The sequence below is a fragment of the Rhinoderma darwinii genome, chromosome 1 (genome assembly GCF_050947455.1).
Source record: "Rhinoderma darwinii isolate aRhiDar2 chromosome 1, aRhiDar2.hap1, whole genome shotgun sequence".
In the NCBI taxonomy this organism is placed as follows: domain Eukaryota; kingdom Metazoa; phylum Chordata; class Amphibia; order Anura; family Rhinodermatidae; genus Rhinoderma; species Rhinoderma darwinii.
This window is the reverse complement of record NC_134687.1, coordinates 435,952,454-435,971,202: the sequence shown is the minus strand read 5'-3', so window position 1 is coordinate 435,971,202 and position 18,749 is coordinate 435,952,454. Positions and strand designations below refer to the sequence as shown.

The window sequence follows — 18,749 nt, the reverse complement described above, 5'->3', positions numbered from 1 at the left end:
GGGTTAAACTACAGCGATCTGAGAGGACAGTGATCGCTGTAGTTGCAGTGGGATGTTGGATGTATATTACAGCCGACATCCGATGAAGATGGAGCGAGCACAGCTCCTGTGCCCGCTTCATCCTCAGGGCGTTACTATACGCCCATTTTCGGGAAGGGGTTAATAAAAATAGTGTTTGTTTTTTTTACACAGCTTTCTCTGATCTCCTCACGTATCTCACAGAAGTGAGGAGATCAGAGAAAGTGACAGGAGCTTTCTCCTGCAGACGACGTCACAGACGGCTGTGATTGGTCAGTCTTCAGAGACTGACCAATCACAGCAATCGCCGGCATTGGGGACTGCTAATTGGTCCCCAGGCCGGTAGCAGAGACGGTTAGCTGTCAATGACAGCTGCCGCCGCTGTTCTGTCACTATGTGATTTCACATAGTGACAGTTTATTCCTGCGCCATAATAGTACGTCGAAGGTACGCTGGAATAAGCGGCCAGCGACGTACTATTACGTCGAAGGTACGCAAGGGGTTAAAGGAACAGTGTCATCACAAATAATTTATTTATATGTTAAAGATGTTAGTGCCTTAATATAAACGTTTATTTACATTTGTGTGTTTGTGTTTTACTGTTTCTTATTTTCACACTTTTTCTTCCCTATGGGGGCTGCCATTTTTTGTTCCATTTCTGTGTGTGTCGATTAACGACACACACAGACATGGAATACGGCAGCCACAGTCCCATAGGGACTGCGAACGGCTCCCGTCCCATTGACTGCCGTGTACGGCGTCTGTGTGGGAACTGCGCATGCGCCGCTCCCACACAGTCCTATTCGAAATTGGCGCCGTCCGGCGCCATTTTCCTGTGGACCGGAAGTCGCGGCTGGACAGTAATATTACTACTTCCGGTCGCGGCTTCCGGACAAGTGCACATGGAACAGCGGCAGCAAAGGGAGCGGACGGGCCGCGGCGGCAGGAGCAGGTAAGCGATTTCAATGTATGTTAGTGTTTGTGTGTGTTTACTACTGCATGTAAACCTACTACACTGTGGGTTACCTCAAAAAATGGCGACACACAGTGTAGGAGGTTAAACCTTTCAAACCCCTCGTTTATCCCGGCACTAGCCAGGATAAAGGAGGGGGGGATGCTGAGAGCTCACTAGAGCGATAGCTTTTAACCCAATGTTGCAATGCTGCAATTTTGGGAACTAGCTCCAAACAGCTCCATCTAGTGACCAAAAATGGGTAGTATTATAAATTTGAAAAAATTTATAATATTTCCTGACTCGCGAAAAAAATAAAAAAAATTTGAACAATGTTTAATCACCCACACACTAAATGTTTAAATTTAAAAAAAAAAACATGTTTTTGGGGCGACACCATGCCTTTAAGCCAGCTCTAAGGTATTTTTCTGTTTGAGGGATAGTTCCACTATCCAACTTTTCCATGTCTCATAAACAAAAAAAATTCCCCTTCCTCTTTACTTAGCGTCAAGTAATATGATCTTTCTAAAAGGATCACTCTATTCACCTTACGGTACCATTTTACTTCCCGTGGGAAATCTTTTGAGATCCATTTATAAATGATAACCAATCTAGCCAGAAACAAATTCTTTCTAATTAGTTTACTACAACCACAGCCTCTCAAAAGAGCAGAGGTGTAAAAAATAAATAGAGTCGGCTCCAATAGAGCCTCTTTCCAAATTAATTTAGAAATAGATGCTGCTACTGCACTCCAGTATCAATGTAGCTTGGGACAACACCACAACAACTGGATGAGATCCACTTGATGTATACTGCATTTCTGACAATTATCGATATTCCTTAACCCCATAACCTTTAAAAGCTTCAGTGTATAATAAAGTCTATGATTAATCATAGAATAAATAAATTGGTGATCGTGATTTAACTACTTGCCGACACAGGATGAGAATACTCATCCTCAATGGTGGGTACTTCGCGCATTAGGACGAGCATTCTCATCCTGTGTGACAGCCGTGCTCGCGCGCGATCAGGAACGTGGCAACGGCTGTAATACACAGCCGCAGCCCCACTCTAACGGCGGAGCAAATAGAAACCTCTTCTCTCCGCCGTTAGCCCCTTGAATGCCGTGATCAAAGCTGATCGCGGCATTCAAAGTAAATAATAGGAGGGGGGACTGCCCTTTGATCGCGTCACAGAAAATCCCTGTGACGCGATCAAAGCTCATAACTTGTATGGCCAGACAGCCCAGGGTCCATTGAAGGCTAGATATATGCCAGCACATTACAATTAAAAAATAAAAATTAAAAATCCCTCTATGGGATTAAAAAAAAAAGTTAAATCAATTTAAAAAAAAACTTAATGATAAATAAAAAAAATAGTAAGAATATACACCGAAATACAAATTTTTCACAATAAATAAACTTTTAGAAATATAAGTCCCAAAACATGAAATAATATAGACATATTTGGTATCGCCACGACCGTAACAACCTGTACAACAAATGTATAACATTATTTATGATGATCGGTGTATGGTGTAAATAAAATAAAATTATAAAACTGCTTTTTTTCAGCATTTTCACCAAAATTAAATTTATATTAATTAAACGATAATTATTTTGCACCAAAAAATGGTACCTACAAAAATTGTTCTGTCCTCATGGCCAAAATTGGCCGTGTCCTTAAGGCAGTGGTTCTCAACCGGGGTGCCACGGCACCCTGTGGTGCCGCGAGAACTGACCTGGGGTGTCGCGGCACTCCGCTCATCCACTGCAAAAAGAAAAAGAAAAAAACATTTTTTTTGCTACAAGCTCTGCCCCCGACGTTGTAGCAGAAGTGACGGGCAGACGTCTGTCACGAGTACCGCCCACTGCATCCCACTAGAAGCCTGATGGAGGGAGAGGAGCCATTAACGCTGGGCAGGGTAAGTCTTTTTTTCTTTAGTTTGTTAGCAGTTGTGTGAGAAATGGAGCCATGGGAATGCCGGAAGTTGTAGTCCCCTCCTCTTATACCTCCTCCCTGTAATGTTCTCTGATATCCCATAATAACAGCCTGGACATGCTGGGAGTTGTAGTTCTCTCCTCTTATACCTCCTCCCTGTAATGTCCTCTGATATCCCATAATAACAGCCAGGACATGCTGGTGGTTGTAGTCCTCTCCTCTTATACCTCCTCTCTGTAATGTCCTCTGATATCCCATAATAACTACCTGGACATGCTGGGAGTTGTAGTTCTCTCCTCTTATACCTCTTCTCTGTAATGTCCTCTGATATCCCATAATAACAGCCTGGACATGCTGGGAGTTGTAGTTCTCTCCTCTTATACCTCCTCCCTGTAATGTCCTCTGATATCCCATAATAACAGCCTGGACATGCTGGGAGTTGTAGTTCTCTCCTCTTATACCTCCTCCCTGTAATGTCCTCTGATATCCCATAATAACAGCCTGGACATGCTGGGAGTTGTAGTTCTCTCCTCTTATATCTCCTCGCTGTAATGTCCTCTGATATCCCATAATTACAGCCAGGACATGCTGGAAGTTGTAGTTCTCTCTTCTTCTACCTCCTCCTCCTGTAAACTTTCTCTGATATCACATAACACCCTGGACATGCTGGGAGTTGTAGTTCTCTCCTCTTTTATCTCCTCCCTGTAATGTCCATTGGTATCACATAACAACAGCCTGGACATGCTGGGAGTTGGTGTTCTTATACCTCCTCATTTATTCCTTCCCCAGGAGTAAGCACACTTTCTCTCTGTGATGGTCACTTTACTAGAGGAGCAGATGGTCATTTTATGGGTGGGGGGGGGGGGTTATGGGACGGATGACTGAGGCTGATGGTGGCTTTACTGGAGGGGGCTGATGGTAATTTTACTGGGGGGGCTGAGGCTGATGGTCACTTTACTGGAGGATGCATGTGGTCTCTTTACTGAGGGGTCATTATACTGTGAGTGGGGGGCTGATGGTAATTTTACTGTGAGTGGGGGGCTGATGGTTATTACTGTGAGTGGGGGACTGATAGTCATTACTGTGAGTGGGGGGATGATGGTCCTTTTACTGTGAGTGGGGGGCTGATGGTCATTTTACTGTGAGTGGGGGGCTGATGGTCATTTTACTGTGAGTGGGGGGCTGATGGTCATTTTACTGTGAGTTGGGGGCTGATGGTCATTACAGTGAGTGGGGGGCTGATGGTCATTACTGTGAGTGGGGGCTGATGGTCATTTTACTGTGAGTGGTGGGCTGATGGTTATTTTACTGTGAGTGGGGGCTGATGGTCATTACTGTGAGTGGGGGGCTGATGGTCATTACTGTGAGTGGGGGGCTGATGGTCATTTTACTGTGGGTGGGGGGCTAATGGTCATTTTACTGTGAGTTGGGGGATGATGGTCTTCGAGTGGTTTCCGCCTCTGACCTCCCATTGAAATTAATAGGAGGCAGAAAAAACCTGCAGCGCTCGTTTTGTGCTCTTTTGTCTGCGGTTTTTGCATTCGCTTCAACGGCTTAAAAAAAAATCCTAAATGAATTTGGAGGCAGATTTTTAGTTTCTGCCTTACAAAAAAACGTTGTGTGAACATACCCTAAGAGTGTAGTGCTTGTTTTTAGCCATTTTTTGTCGTTTTGTAAACAATTTTTGTTAGGGGTGCCCTGCGAATTTTTTTTTTTCCTGGGGTGCCTCGAGCCTGAAAAGGTTGGGAAACTCTGCCTTATGGGGTTAATGATGCTTCTCCGATATGTTTATAAGCTAAGCCCCAATCAATCCTAATCCCAAGATCCTTATCCCATTTTATTTGCTATTTAATATGATTTCCTTCATCCCTAAAAATAATTTTTTATATAGTGAGGAAAAAAGTCCCTTCTTATTTTTTAAACATGCTAATTATTGAAAAGGGACCTTTACTTTAATGGGGCACAGGCTATGGCACTATTTTCAGGGGCACAGTTTGTGGCACTATTTTTATAGGGCACTTTGTGTATGGCACACAGTCTGTATTTCTCATGTCTACACCAGTCTATTATATGAGTAAGATGTCCTGCCTTGTAGCATTCGTGTAAGTCTGGTACCCCTAACCGCCCAGTGGTGAGCATAGCCCGCAGCTTTGTGGGTGGTTCAGCCAACCTGAAGCCCCAAGATATAAATGTGTGCTTTGATCTTACACAGGAGAGGCCCTAATCTAAAAATAAAACTTAAAGAAGAAAGTGTGCATCTCTGTCTAGTCCCCTTCCAAATGGAGAGTGGTCAATAGAAGGCACCATTAACCTTAAACTAAGATAAGTGGAGGAGTATAGTGAAAGGATTCAGGCCAGCATAGAGGATCAAGAACCAATATGTTATGACAAAGGGGTAAGGAAGAATTATCTGACCTAGTTGAATGCCTTCTTTTTATCTGTTGACACAGCCACCATGGATATATGCCTGGATTTTGCTTGCCCAAAAAAATTGAGTGCTCTTGTAGTATTATACCTAGCCTCTCAAGTAAGCGTAATGCCAATTTAGGCATTGTGAGAAACTAGACATGGACCGCACAATCCACAGTATATACGTTGATCTGAGCCGCTAGGCATAATTTAGAAACATGAACATGAGGTTCTTTGTAAACATTTTGATCAAACTGTATAAGCCCACTTGCCACTTCACGACAACCTCTTTAAAGTGGGTCCCTACACTAGCGGTTGCAGCACTGCATGGCGGCTACCGCCACCGCAGCACCGCTCCTGCAGAGGGAGCAACCCAGGGGCCCAAAAGCACCCATGCCTTCAGACCGTGCCAAGCCTCCTTGGCTCTGGGCCACGTCCCCCCACAAGTGCAGCACTACAGCAGCAGACACCACCATACAGCACCACAACATGTGAACAGATGGAATGAGCTCACCTTGCCATGCGCCCCCAGTGGCCAACTGAGAGCACAAGCAAGAGCAGGAACACTTATGAGGTCATTCCTGAATTAAAATCAGCTGGGTATTTTTTCAAATGCGTGGAGTGCTGGTACCAAGTAAAACAAAAGAAGTGAGGAGGATTGACTATACAATATCAGCATTGTGAGAAACTAGACATGGACCGCACAATCCACAATATATACGTTGATCTGAGCCGCTAGGCATAATTTAGAAGCATTAAAGATTCAGGGTATCCGTGATAGGATATATGATGCCCTGAGACTTTCATTGAGATGTGCCAAATGTGAGGAGAGGTCCCTATCACTATGTCCAGTCACAATGAGGGAGGAAAGGGTAAGAACCTTATACCTGGACAGGAGTCCTTCAGTTTCAAAAATGTCCCTATGGGGTAACTTTTCCGTGGTACCATACTAGATAGTAGCAAATGGCAAACATCAGCAGCAATGGGAGTATGGAAGGGGGAAGTAAAGTCAACTACTTCCCAAGTCTCTGTAACTAACAGGTTAATTTTTTTTAAAAGTCTAATGAGAGATCAGCATCTACAGATTGTCGCAGGAACACTTCAATGGGGAGAACATCCAGGAAACAGAAAATTAAAGTCAGGCTATACGGTGACCGAACCACGAAGGAGGCTCTATTTTAATAGACCACCAGATAGAATGAGCGACTACAGAGGTACATCACTCTAGCATGTCCCAAGGTATCTAGTAATGGCTTAAGTGATTTATGCATGCTCAGCATTACACGGGAAACATCAGGGAACAGTTTTACATCTGGCATCTCTTGCCGGAAAAAGTGAGCTTGGTACAGGACATACCCTGGGTCCTCCCCTCCTCTAGCCAGGTGACCAGTCACTCTAAATTTCAATGGGCTCCCTTGGTGTGCTTCAACAGTCTGTATGTTAGATTACATTTAGATGACTACTTCAGCTTGTTATTATTTTTGCATCCTCGGTCTTCTAAGTTATCAATTTGGACCGTGAGATCAAGGATCTGTTTGTTGCTGGCACACACTACCTGTTTCAGTTTATGTACTCAAGCTATGAGGTCAGATTGTACAATCACCATAGACATCACTTTGTCCTGCAGTGAATCAGATTGAGAGTGAATTGCTTTCAGTCTAGATCCGCCCAGGAGGAAAGCGACTGTATTATCGATCACAGGTCTTCCTTCTCCTCCCCAGAGTGGCAGTCCACTAGATAGACACTGGAACTATGTGGAATCCCAAGAAAACAGAAATCACCCTATGATGTTGGAGAGTTTTTTTGGCAGGTAGGTTTGCTCTTGCAGCCCTTGGCCATGAGGTTTTCTGCAGAGAATGATTGTGCTTTCGTTGTGGATAGGGTAATTGAAAGCAAGACTAGCAGGATCTTTGAAGGTTTTAAAAGTTTTAGAAGGCTTGATCACTATGGCATAAATATGGTTGTATTCTAAAGGTATGGAGAATGATACAACATCAGAGTTGAAACTTTTTCAAGGCTTTGTTGTTCTTCAATGAATATGTACAGTATGTGTGTTTGGAGATAAACAGCTCTTCATTAAAGCAGGCCATATTTTCTATGTGGTCTTGAGTGTGGATTTGTGGGATTTACCTGCCCCTGTTGCTACTTCACACTTTTAGTAATGGCAGTTGCTAGCACTGAAAGTGTGGCCTGGGTCTCAAACATAACTCTATTCTATACGTTCCTAGGCTGTGTATTTCTACATTGCTGTTTAGTGTCTCCTCAAGATAGATAAGAAACATACATAAATAATGTGGCACTCTCAGTGGACATCTTGATAGCCTCACCACAAGTCAGATCTAGCTGTCTATACAAATCTATAATCTGTCATTTTTAATTCCAGAATATGTTGCGATTAAAACAATCCATCTTTTAAAACAATCCTCTACTTATTACTGTATTTTATTTAAATAAAACTGATAAAAATGTATAAAAAACCAGAAAGAAAGATATATGTATATATATATATATATATATATATATATAAATATATATATATATATATATATATATATATATATATATATATATATATGCTGATAAAAATAGTTTGTTTTTTTGTTTTTTAAAAGGGCAATATAAAAATTAGTCTACAGAGACTGTGCAGTAATTCTACAGTGGGGCCTCATTACTGTAACATAGATTCATAACAGGATATATATTCTTATTCAGCTATGATACAAACATAAAACTTACTAAATATACAAATGCGAACTAACAATCTGTTTTGGTTAAATGTATATTTTTTGCAGACAGCCTTGTCTTGTTACTTAGAGATGGCTTACGTGATATATGTTAAAGCTTATATTTTCTCTTCTGGATCATTTAAAAAAAGTATTACTTGATCTACCTTTTCTGTATGTATGTATGTATGTATGTATGTATGTATGTATGTATGCTTAAGACACTTAAAATAACGTTTCTAATGCCTCAGTGCATGGTAAATCTGAATTACAGATGCATTTCTTAATCTGTATTATAGATAAACAACAATAACATCATCGCGTGGCAGAGAATTTCATAGTCTCACTGCTCTCACAGTAAAGTAACCCCTTCTATGATGGTGTGGGAACCTCCTTTCTTCTGGATGTAGTGGATGCCCCCTTGTCATGGTTACAGGCCTAGGTATAAAAAGATCATCAGACGGATCTCTCTACCGTTCGTTGATATATTTGTACATTGTGATAAGATTATCCCTACATTCATTTGTTTTTTTCCAACTAAATAGACCTAAGTGTATTGAAGTCCACCTATTCCCTTAATTACTGTGGTACTTTTCCTCTGCACCCACTCCAGTTCAGCTATGTCGTTCTTATACACTGGTGCCAAATATTGTACACAATAATCCATGTGTGGTTTGACTAGTGATTTGTATAATGGAAAAATGATATTCGCATTATGTTCGTTAATGCCTCTCTTCATGAATCCCATGATTTAATTTGCCTTTGCAGCAGCTGCCTGACACTGGTTACTAAAGTTAAGTTTACTATCCATAAATAACCCCTAAGTTAGTTTTACCACAGTTTTACTATTTAATATGTAATTGTAAAATGTGTTTTTACATATCAAGTGTATTACTTTACATTTATCTAAATTAAACATATTTTGCCATTGCTCTGCTGGATTCTCAAACTTTCCCAAATCCCTCTGTAAATTTTACCTTTTTGCTAAAGTTGTAATTTATTTGTTAAATGCTGCATAATAATAGAACCAGTGTAAGTTAGCATATAATTCAGATTACCTATTCTTCACAACCATTATCTATAGATTAAAGTTAAAATACAAAAATTGGTTTGAGTCTTAGATTTAGCACAAACAAACATGATTAAGCTCAGTTAATATTTGCCTCGTGGCTTTTATTTATTACAGAAGCCACAACGCTCTGCCAAAACCATTGTATGAAGAATACCAATGGCACCATACAATGGTATCTGACAGGGTTACATTGCGGTGTTCGTCATTTTGACAGCAAGAATAGTGCTGCATGCTGCGCTATTCTTGCCATCAAATCTGACGTAATTGCCTCTGACTCAAATGTGAACAGTGCCTAACTCCCCTATACACACTATACTAAATAAATAAATAAAATACATATAATCTAAATGCTAAAAAAAATGTTTTACATTATATATTTACAATTTCTACAAGCTTATTTACAAAAGCAATATCCTTTTCTATAGATATGTATTTGTTTATTTAGAAACATATGCAAGCTAGTATGTTAAATATTAAAGAATAACACATCCCAAGTTTTCAATAGTTGAGAACTGTGCTAATGTGGCATATACTTCAATGGACTGGCATACAAATGTGCTGATGCCTTTTCAGTCGCGTGATTGGTGTGGACAGTTCACAGACTCTCACTGATGAAAACTTCTCACATGTCTCTTTTATGCCTTCAAAAATATTCATACATTTAAAACCATCACAATTATGCTATGCAGATTCTCGGCAATTACGCAACGAATTTGCAGCAACATTTGCATATCTGACAGGTAATTCAGACGTTGCAGATACCACAGCGGACTTGCCACAGATTTCAGTTTTTGCATTGCAAAGGCTGAAATCTACAGTGAAATTCCGCTGCTTCTCCGCAACATAATGAGCACGCTGCGAAGTGAAAATTCTGCACCACAGCCTAAATTCCGCACTGTTATCTTCCGCAACGTCTGAAATAAGTTACCTAAAAATGTATAGCCACCAATGTAAAAAACGGCTGCTACAGATTTCCACTGCCAACTGTCCGCAGCTGAATTCCACAGCAATTCCGCCACGTCTGAATGTGCCCTTTAACTGTAGATGTGGGAGTTCTTATTTAAACAGGACAGCACTTAGCAGCAGTGTTTACTGCAATGCATTGAGAAATTTTTCTTTTATCTCTATGTTTATGTCTATGTTTAACACATTGTTACAAAGTGACATTCATTATAATTAATAAAAGGATTGTCCACAAGCCCTGTTATGAAATATGGACATCATAGAGGGGATTACCAGTTTAGGACTCAACCCTATCTATTGCAGAGATCTACTGCTAAGTGTTTCTCCTGCTCTGGCAGACTCTGTGTTACTATGCTTTACATATATGCCTGTTCACTCTAATGGATGTTGTGTAATACTACAAAGCTCCCCAACAACAGTTAGACCTCTGACAATCAGCTATTCATTAGGCAATGCATCTGCGTGGCTATTTCAGTTTTTCAGGCACTAAAAACGAACTAAAAACGGATCGATCACATGACGGACACCAATTGTTCTGTCAAGCTTTTGTCATGGTGTCCGTCATTTTAACGAAAAAAATAGAGATGCATTCTGCGCTATTTTGTCTGCAATTTTTGGCAAAATCTGCGATGGAGGCTCTTAATGGAGCCTCCAACGCAGATGTATACGAAGCTGTTAGAGGGACACCTTTGCAGAATATAGGTAACTGCTAGACCCCCTACACATGCACACACTTTTTTTCTCCTTTGTTTATATATTACAATAGGCATTAATTTGGAACTTTGTATTTATGTTTGTGGTCATTGCTTTGCGAGAAAGTAAATCTTCTCGTAGTTACCTAGCATGCTGCAGCATTCCTCCAGAATGTGCGTGTTTATTGCTTTATTTATTTTATCTACTTTCTTTATAAGCTTTTTTTCGTCTGAAGAGAACAGCAACACCTAATGGCATGTTCAGACGTGGCGGAATTGCTGCAGACACTGTCCTCATCAATGCCACACATATTCCGCGTTGCGGATTCCGTTGCGGATTTGGCTAAAATGTTAGGTAAAATGCTGCGGATTTGTCCTTGCAGATTCACGTTCGGATCACACCCTACCCTCTTTCAAACATTCCATCCCAGTCTGGGTATAGACCTCGACACACATAGGCCCAGCCTTGATCCCGTGTGTTGCGCACACTATACCCTGCACTGGAGGTGTCCCACAATTCGGGACGTTTATGTACCTGGAAAACAAATAGACAGTGCATATTGAAGTTTGATTTGTACTTATGAATAATGTTATATATGTCATATGTTTATTTTTGTTATAATGTTTACATACTGTAGATGCTGCTATTCAGACATCATACATACAAGTAAACTAGTGAAAACATGACATAAACATGTAAAGTTACTTACAAGGTTAATAAGAGTGGACACTTCCATATCCATTCGCCTATATCTGGCCATGGTAATAGCTCTGTGTTCATGTAATAAGTCTGGAAGGTGAAAATTTAGGTTTTCTCTTCCTCATCAGAATGATGAAATATCCCGTTCCTGAAAGAAATCCGCAACGCAACACACAGCAAATCCGCAACACACATTACATCTGCGGATTTCATTGCGTAATTTTGAAACTCCATTGAAGTCAAGGGAGAAATTCCGCAACAAGTATGCAACAAGTCTGCAACAGACAGTGCATGCTGCAGTCGGAAAATTCTGCACCACAGCCTATGTTCCGCAGCGGAGTTTTCCGCAACGTCTGCACGAAGTTAACTAAAAAGGTGTTGAAACCAATGGACAAACTGTCTACTGCGGATTTCCACTGCGGACTGTCCGCAGCGGAATTCCACAGCAATTCCTCCACATCTGAACGTGCCCTAAGTATTACTCTGCCACCACATGATTATGGTGTAGATGGTAGAATGTAGGATTTTACTTATGCCAAATATTGCATTTTGTTATGCTTAAAAGGTTCAATAGTGGTCTCATGAATCCATAGAACCTTTGTAATTGTATTTGTCGATAATATATCATATGAGCTTTTTCAACAGTGACCTTTTTTTATGTCACTTTCCCATAAAACTGCAACTGGTGAAGCACCTGGGCAAGAATTGATCTATGCACAGTCTTTTATGCCACCAATACTTTTAACTCTTTCAAGTTTCCGTAGCCTCTCTCGTTAGTATACCCCTTGTTTAATTCTTGCATTACCCCTTGAAGGTTTTGAGGGTCGCTTGCTGTTTGCAGATACAAAGTTATGCTATATTCTTTTAATTTTTTTTTAGATTGACTAGTCCAAGCGATATTCATTGAGAAACTCTTCAGCGCTTCGAGTACTTTTTCAATAACCTTATCACATCACCTTATCATAGTCATTTTTTTTTCTTCCAGATAAAGGTGTAACTCTAGTGCAAACATTTGATAAACCTTCACTGCACACAGGAGATCTCCATATGACTAAATACAGTACATGACTTGTAAATAAAACTGGCCTTATCAGTGATCATTTCGGTGTTTCATAGTAACTGAGATGAACTGTTAAGCATTAAATTATAGTCTTTTTGCAGAATGTATTATTTATTTCGTTTTTATATTACAGAATTTCACCTTCATAGTAATGAAGTTACTGGCAGCATGGGAGATCATTAAAAAAAAGTTTTTACTATGCCAACAGGCAAGATGAACCAATCCAGCATTTCTGAATTCATTCTACTAGGATTTTCTCTAAGAGAAGAAAAGCGCATATATCTATTTACGTTCTTTCTTCTTATTTATATTTTAACTCTTGTAGCCAATGTGCTGATTATTATTCTCATTTACAGCAACAATCATCTTCATAACCCAATGTATCTACTTCTTAGCAATTTTTCGTTTCTTGAGATCTGCTACACTGCAGTTACAGTGCCCAAAATGCTTACAGATTTGATTGGTCAGAGTCAGTCAATATCCATAGCTGGTTGTATTACCCAGTACCATTTTTTTTCTCTTTGTGCTGCAACTGAACATTTTCTCTTGGTAACCATGGCATATGACCGTTATGTGGCTATTTGTCACCCTCTTCATTATGGCGGTATCATGAGCAATACATTTTGCGTGCAACTTATTACAGCATGCTGGTCTGTCAGTGCTTTGTCTCTCACAATCCCAGCACTTTCTGTAGCCAAGTTACACTTTTGTGGTCCAAATACAATCGATCATTTTTTCTGTGAATTTAACCCTTTATTAAAACTTTCCTGCACGGATACCTACATTGCTCAATTTATTTTCAATTGGCTCTCTTGGATTATTATACTTGGATGTTTAATTTGTATTGCTATCTCATACATCAAAATTATCTCTGCCATTATAAAAATCCCTTCCAGACATGGTAAAAGAAAAGCCTTCTCTACATGCACGTCCCACCTTACTGTAGTTGGCATATTTTATGGTACAGTAATTTTCATATATCTCCGGCCCACAGTGAACATTCCATTCCATCAAAATAAAGTTGTGTCTGTTTTTTATATAGTAGTGACTCCTGTGCTAAACCCAATTATTTACAGCTTCAAAAATGAATCATTACGGAAAGCTGCTGCCAATTTAATTGGCCAAATATTTACAAAACCTGCCAGAAAAACTTGAATATATGCAAATTGTCAAAGATTTTAGTCAAAACCGAATGTTCCTTTATTCCTGTAATGACATATTGTATAACATACTACATATATTAGTATACAAGTTTAGTGTTTTTGTTATCAATCATAAGAGAGAGATGTAACAAATAGCAAAAACAAGGATGGAGATGTAGATAGCAAGGCTTATTGGATTATACTGACATACATATAGTAAATAAAAAAGATGCTGTTTTTTTTTCCTTTTGGTTACATGTTCATATTTTACTTTGTTGCATACTACTACTACTACTTCTACTACTACTACTACTACTACTACATATACACATTTGGAATATACAATATATTGTCAAAATAAAGATTACATTTATTTTAAACAAAAAATATGACGCTTTTTCAAATATTTAAATCTGCTTTCAAACATATTGAGAATTTTTTTTTAAAGTTAGCGTATCATAGCCTAATTTTCTAGTTATTTAGCCCTTCACAGTCATTAGGCCATATTTATTTCGCTCTGAAGTCTTTTTTTTTAAATTGTTTTAACATTATACATTCAGAATAACAACAAAGAAAACAAATTCTAAAAAAATATAAAGTATCCCATCTCTCTCTTCAGGAAATCACTACCCACCAATCCATACATTAATTACATTCTCATTGCCTCCTTCAATTCACCAATGTTTACAAAATCCAAGGAGTCCATTCCTTCTTGAACTTGAAATTAGGCTTTTTTTGTTTCGCTTCTATCTTATTTCCAAAAAGAATAATATTTTGTTTGTCTATAACTTTTTATGCCTTCAACTCTCCTTTTTTCCAATTCTGTGCAACATGTACTTTTGCTGCCATTAAAATATTTTGAACCAAATTTTTCTCTCTTCTTGGTATTTTTTTTTTACTTTAACTCCCAATAAATAGACAATCGGAATTACCACAATATTTTTTTTAAATGCCTCACTTATGAAATTACCAATCTTGTTCCCAAAAACTTTAATCACTGCACATTTCCACCACATATGCAAAGTTGAACCCTCACTTCATTGCATCCTCTGAAGCAATAATTCTTGCCACTATTTAAAATTTTACAGAACCGTGTTTGAGCTCTGGATCCTCCCTAGTGTGTGGCACAATCTCCGTCCCATCTTACCACACTTTGGGATGCTAATTTGAAATGCCTACACCCAGGACCGGCCTTAAGGGTGTGCGACCTGTGCCTTCGCACAGGGCACATCACTACAGCAGGTGGAAGGGGGCGGTGCGCTGGCTCCCTTCCCCTGCTTGTTTCAGAAGCGCCCGGGCCCGGCGACTCAGCCTTTCCGCCCAGGCGCTTCTTCACTTACTGCCGTCGCTACAGTGACATCAGTGGAAACTCCTGCAGCGGAATCCCCGTCCACAGCGTTGCAGATGCTGTGACCGGGGATTCCACTCCAGGAGAAGCTACAGGAACGGGGGGGTTTGCTATCTACAAGGGGGCTATGGGCTGTGTGGCACTACCTACAAGGGGGCTGTGGGCTATGTAGCACTACCTACCAGCGGGCTGTGGTCTGTGTAGCACTACCAACCAGGGGGCTGTGGGCTGTGTGGCACTACCAACCAGAAAGCTGTGGGCTGTGTGGCACTACCAACCAGGGGGCTGTGGACTGTGGGGCACTACCAACCAGGGGGCTGTGTGGCACTACCAACCAGGGGGCTGCATGGCACTACCAACCAGGGGGCTGTGTGGCACTACCAACCAGGCGGCTGTGGGCTGTGTGGCACCCCCAACAAGGAGGCTGTGTGGCGCTCCCTACCAGGGGGCTGTGTGGCGCTCCCTATCAGGGGGCTGAGTGGCGCTTCCTACCAGGGGGCTGTGTGGCGCTACATACAGGGGGAATCCGTGAGTGGTGGGCTGATGGTCATTTTAATGTGAGAGGGGGCTGATGGTCTTCAAGTGGTTTCCGTCTGTGACCTCCAATTGAAATTAATAGCAGGCAGAAAATACCTGCGGCGCCCGTTTGGAGCTTTATTTCCTGCGTCTTTTACATTAGAAAAAAAAAGGTCAAACAATGCTGTCAGTTCCTGAAGGAATTTTGAGGCAGATTTTTTTTGCCCTACTAAAAACGTGTGTAAACATACCCTATGAGTGTAGTCCTTTTTTTTTTTTTAGCTGTTTTCTGTCTTTCTCGAAAAAAAATTTGGTAGGGGTGCCCTGAGGAAATGTTATTTTTCCAATGCTGCCTCGAGTCCAAAAAGGTTGGGAAACTCTGTACCAGGCTACAGGATCCCTTCGTGGAGCAGCTCAGTTCGTCATGGGATTGGGGCTAGGTGTAATGTCCGTGGCTGCAGGCTGTCAGCTCCGTTCCTTTCCTGACAGCCACGAGTCGGCAAGTGCTGGCCCCAGCCTCCTCCTCAGGAGACGCCAGTGCTCGCATCCACTCACCTCAGCCGGATCCCGTAGGGTCCGCGCGCACGCTCGTGCCCCCTCTTAAAGGGGCAGCGCGCGCACCGGACCCGTGAGTACCCTGTACTATAAGAGGGGTCCAGCCCCCTAGTTCTATGCCTGAGCGTTGTTGTGTTCCCTAGTTTGTCTATGTGATGGCCTCCTAGTGTGTTTCATGTTCCTGTACCTGTTCCAGTTCCTGTTCCTGTACCTGTTCCTGTTCCTTGCATTTCCATACCATCCTGGTTGAGCACTGTGCTGTGCCAAAGTCGTGTCGTGCTGTATCCACGTCTGACCTGCTTCATCTCGCCTGACGTCTACCTGCTGCCTAGTCCAAGCCAAGCCTGCCCTGCTTCTGTCTGAGCTGCCACAGGTACCTATATAAACTATAGACTTTCACCTGCTCCCTGTTGGCCAGCTGCCTTACCGCCAAGGTGGTACGGCCCAGTGGGTCCACAGACCCTTTGTGACAGTACGCTCCCAGGCCATGGACCCCGCTGGTCGATTCAAGACTATGACGACGTCTAAAGAGATGCGAGTGGATATGCTAGACCTCCGGTCTCGACAGGACCAACTACTCCAGGCGTTGAACATTCTTGCACGTCGGCAGGAGGCACAAGCTGCTGTTCCTCCTACTACACCAATGTTGATCCTCTGTCTACACCTTTTGGCAGTATTGACCCATGTGTTTCTTTGCCACTTCCTGACCGCTATGATGGAGAAGCGAGTACCTGTCATGGATTTCGTAATCAATGCCAGATCCACTTCTGCCTGTATGCTAGGACATTTTCGTCTGATGGCGCCAGGATCGCTTTCATAATTTCTCTCCTCACCGTTAAGGCTCTTGCATGGGCGAACCCTATCTGGGAGAGACAAGGACCAGAGACCCGTGACTTTCAAGCCTTCCTCCGGGCTTTTCTCATGGTGTTTGAGGAGCCTGGACGGGTCTCATCTGCAGTGGCCTCTTTGATTATCCTGCGCCAAGGAGACAACTCTGTGAGTGAGTACGCCATCCTCTTCCGCACCCTGGCGGGAGAGCTGTTATGGAACAATGAGGCTCTGGTGGCTGCATTCTGGCATGGACTATCTTCTAGAATTAAGGATGAACTTGCCGCCCAGGATCTGCCGTCTACCCTGGATGACCTCATCCATCTGTCTGCCCGGATTGATATACGGATCCGAGAACGCCTCCAAGGGGTTCGACAGGAGGGAGCCCTTCCTAGTCTGGTCCCTACTTTGCAGCAACCCCTACTGTCCTCAGATCTCGATCCTCCTAAGGAGTCGGTAATATCTGACCAGTATAAGTTATCTACCCAGGAGAGACAACGCAGACACACATCTGTCTTTATTGCGGTCTCGATGGCCATCTTGTGCGCCTGTGTCCGCAAAGATCCCATAACCTAGGGTTGCTAGGAGTGACAACCTTGGGTAAAGATGGACTTCCATCTAAATTGTCCATACCTGTGACCATAGTGTCCGGCGAGAAAACGCATCAGGTCTCTGCATATCTGGACTCTGGATCCGCTGCTAATTTCATCCGCAGAGATCTGATGGACCTTCTGCAATTGCCCACCACCCCTCTGGAGAACCCGTTGACAGTTGCCTCAGTGAGTGGACTACCTCTGCCAGACCCTGTTTTAGCTGTGACCAAGCTGCTGAGGCTCCAAGTGGGAGCCCTTCACTCCGAACTTCTGTCTTTCTATGTCCTGTCCAAAGCTGTTAACCCTGTATTGCTGGGTCTGCCTTGGCTGCGACTGCATGCCCCAGTCCTGGACTGGAATTCTGGAGAGGTTCTCTAGTGGGGCCCTGAGTGTCAAGGTCATTGCCTGATGCAGATTCTTTCGGCTCAGCCTTCGCTGCCTCGGTCATTGACAGAATTGCCGAGTCATTATGCTGTATTAGTAGCAGCACATTAACAGACACTGGACAGTCACAACTCACAGGACTAAGCCCTGTGGTGGGGCAGGCCTGCTTGTAGCAGACGGCACTGGGGGTGGATTGGTGATGGTTGACTGGTAGTAGTGGTGGTGGTGGACTACTGACAGCACGGGTGGTGGTGGTGATAGTAGTAGCTGCATCAACAGCACAGCAGCACATTAAAAAAGAGTGGACACGACAAAGCCCTATGGTTGTTTTTCTGAGACTTGTCAGAGGTACTGCGGATGGTGCTGTCACTGCTGTGTATGAGGACCGGCGTCGGTTACTAGGCAGACACAGACAACATGGAATATCAAGCCAAGGCTTCCTTTGGAACAATAGTTGTGGAAAATAATCTGTGGCAGAATTTTACAATCCCCAAGATAAAAAGAGGACATTAAAAAAAGACTGTGGTGTGGCAGGCCTGCTTGTAGCAGATGGCAGTGGAGGTGTATTGGTGGTAGTAGAGGTAGGCAACAGACAGCAAGGGTTGTAGTACTAGTAGCAGCACATTAAAAGAGACTGGACAGTCACAGGACAAAGCCCTGTGGTGGGGCAGGCCTCAGGCCTGCTTGTAACAGACGGCAGTCGAGGTGTATTGGTGGTAGTAGAGGTAGCCAACAGACAGCAAGGGTGGTAGTAGTAGTAGCAGCAGCACATTAAAAGAGACTGGACAGTCACAGGACAAAGCCCTGTGGTGGGGCAGGCCTCAGGCCTGCTTGTAGAAGATGGAAGTGGAGG

At 42.3% G+C, this 18,749-nt stretch overlaps 1 protein-coding gene across 1 annotated transcript; it reads left to right on the top strand.

The window, feature by feature from the left end:
- The first annotated feature begins 12,743 nt into the window (after window positions 1-12,743).
- On the top strand, window positions 12,744-13,685 carry LOC142651418 (olfactory receptor 1468-like). Its single transcript, XM_075826137.1, has one exon. The coding sequence runs from the start codon at window positions 12,744-12,746 to the stop codon at window positions 13,683-13,685; it is 942 nt and encodes a 313-aa protein (XP_075682252.1).
- Window positions 13,686-18,749: the final 5,064 nt, after the last annotated feature.

What these genes read in the sequence shown, in the direction of transcription:
- LOC142651418 (XM_075826137.1), top strand. Translation starts at nt 12,744, where the DNA reads ATGAACCAATCCAGCATTTCTGAATTCATTCTACTAGGATTTTCTCTA.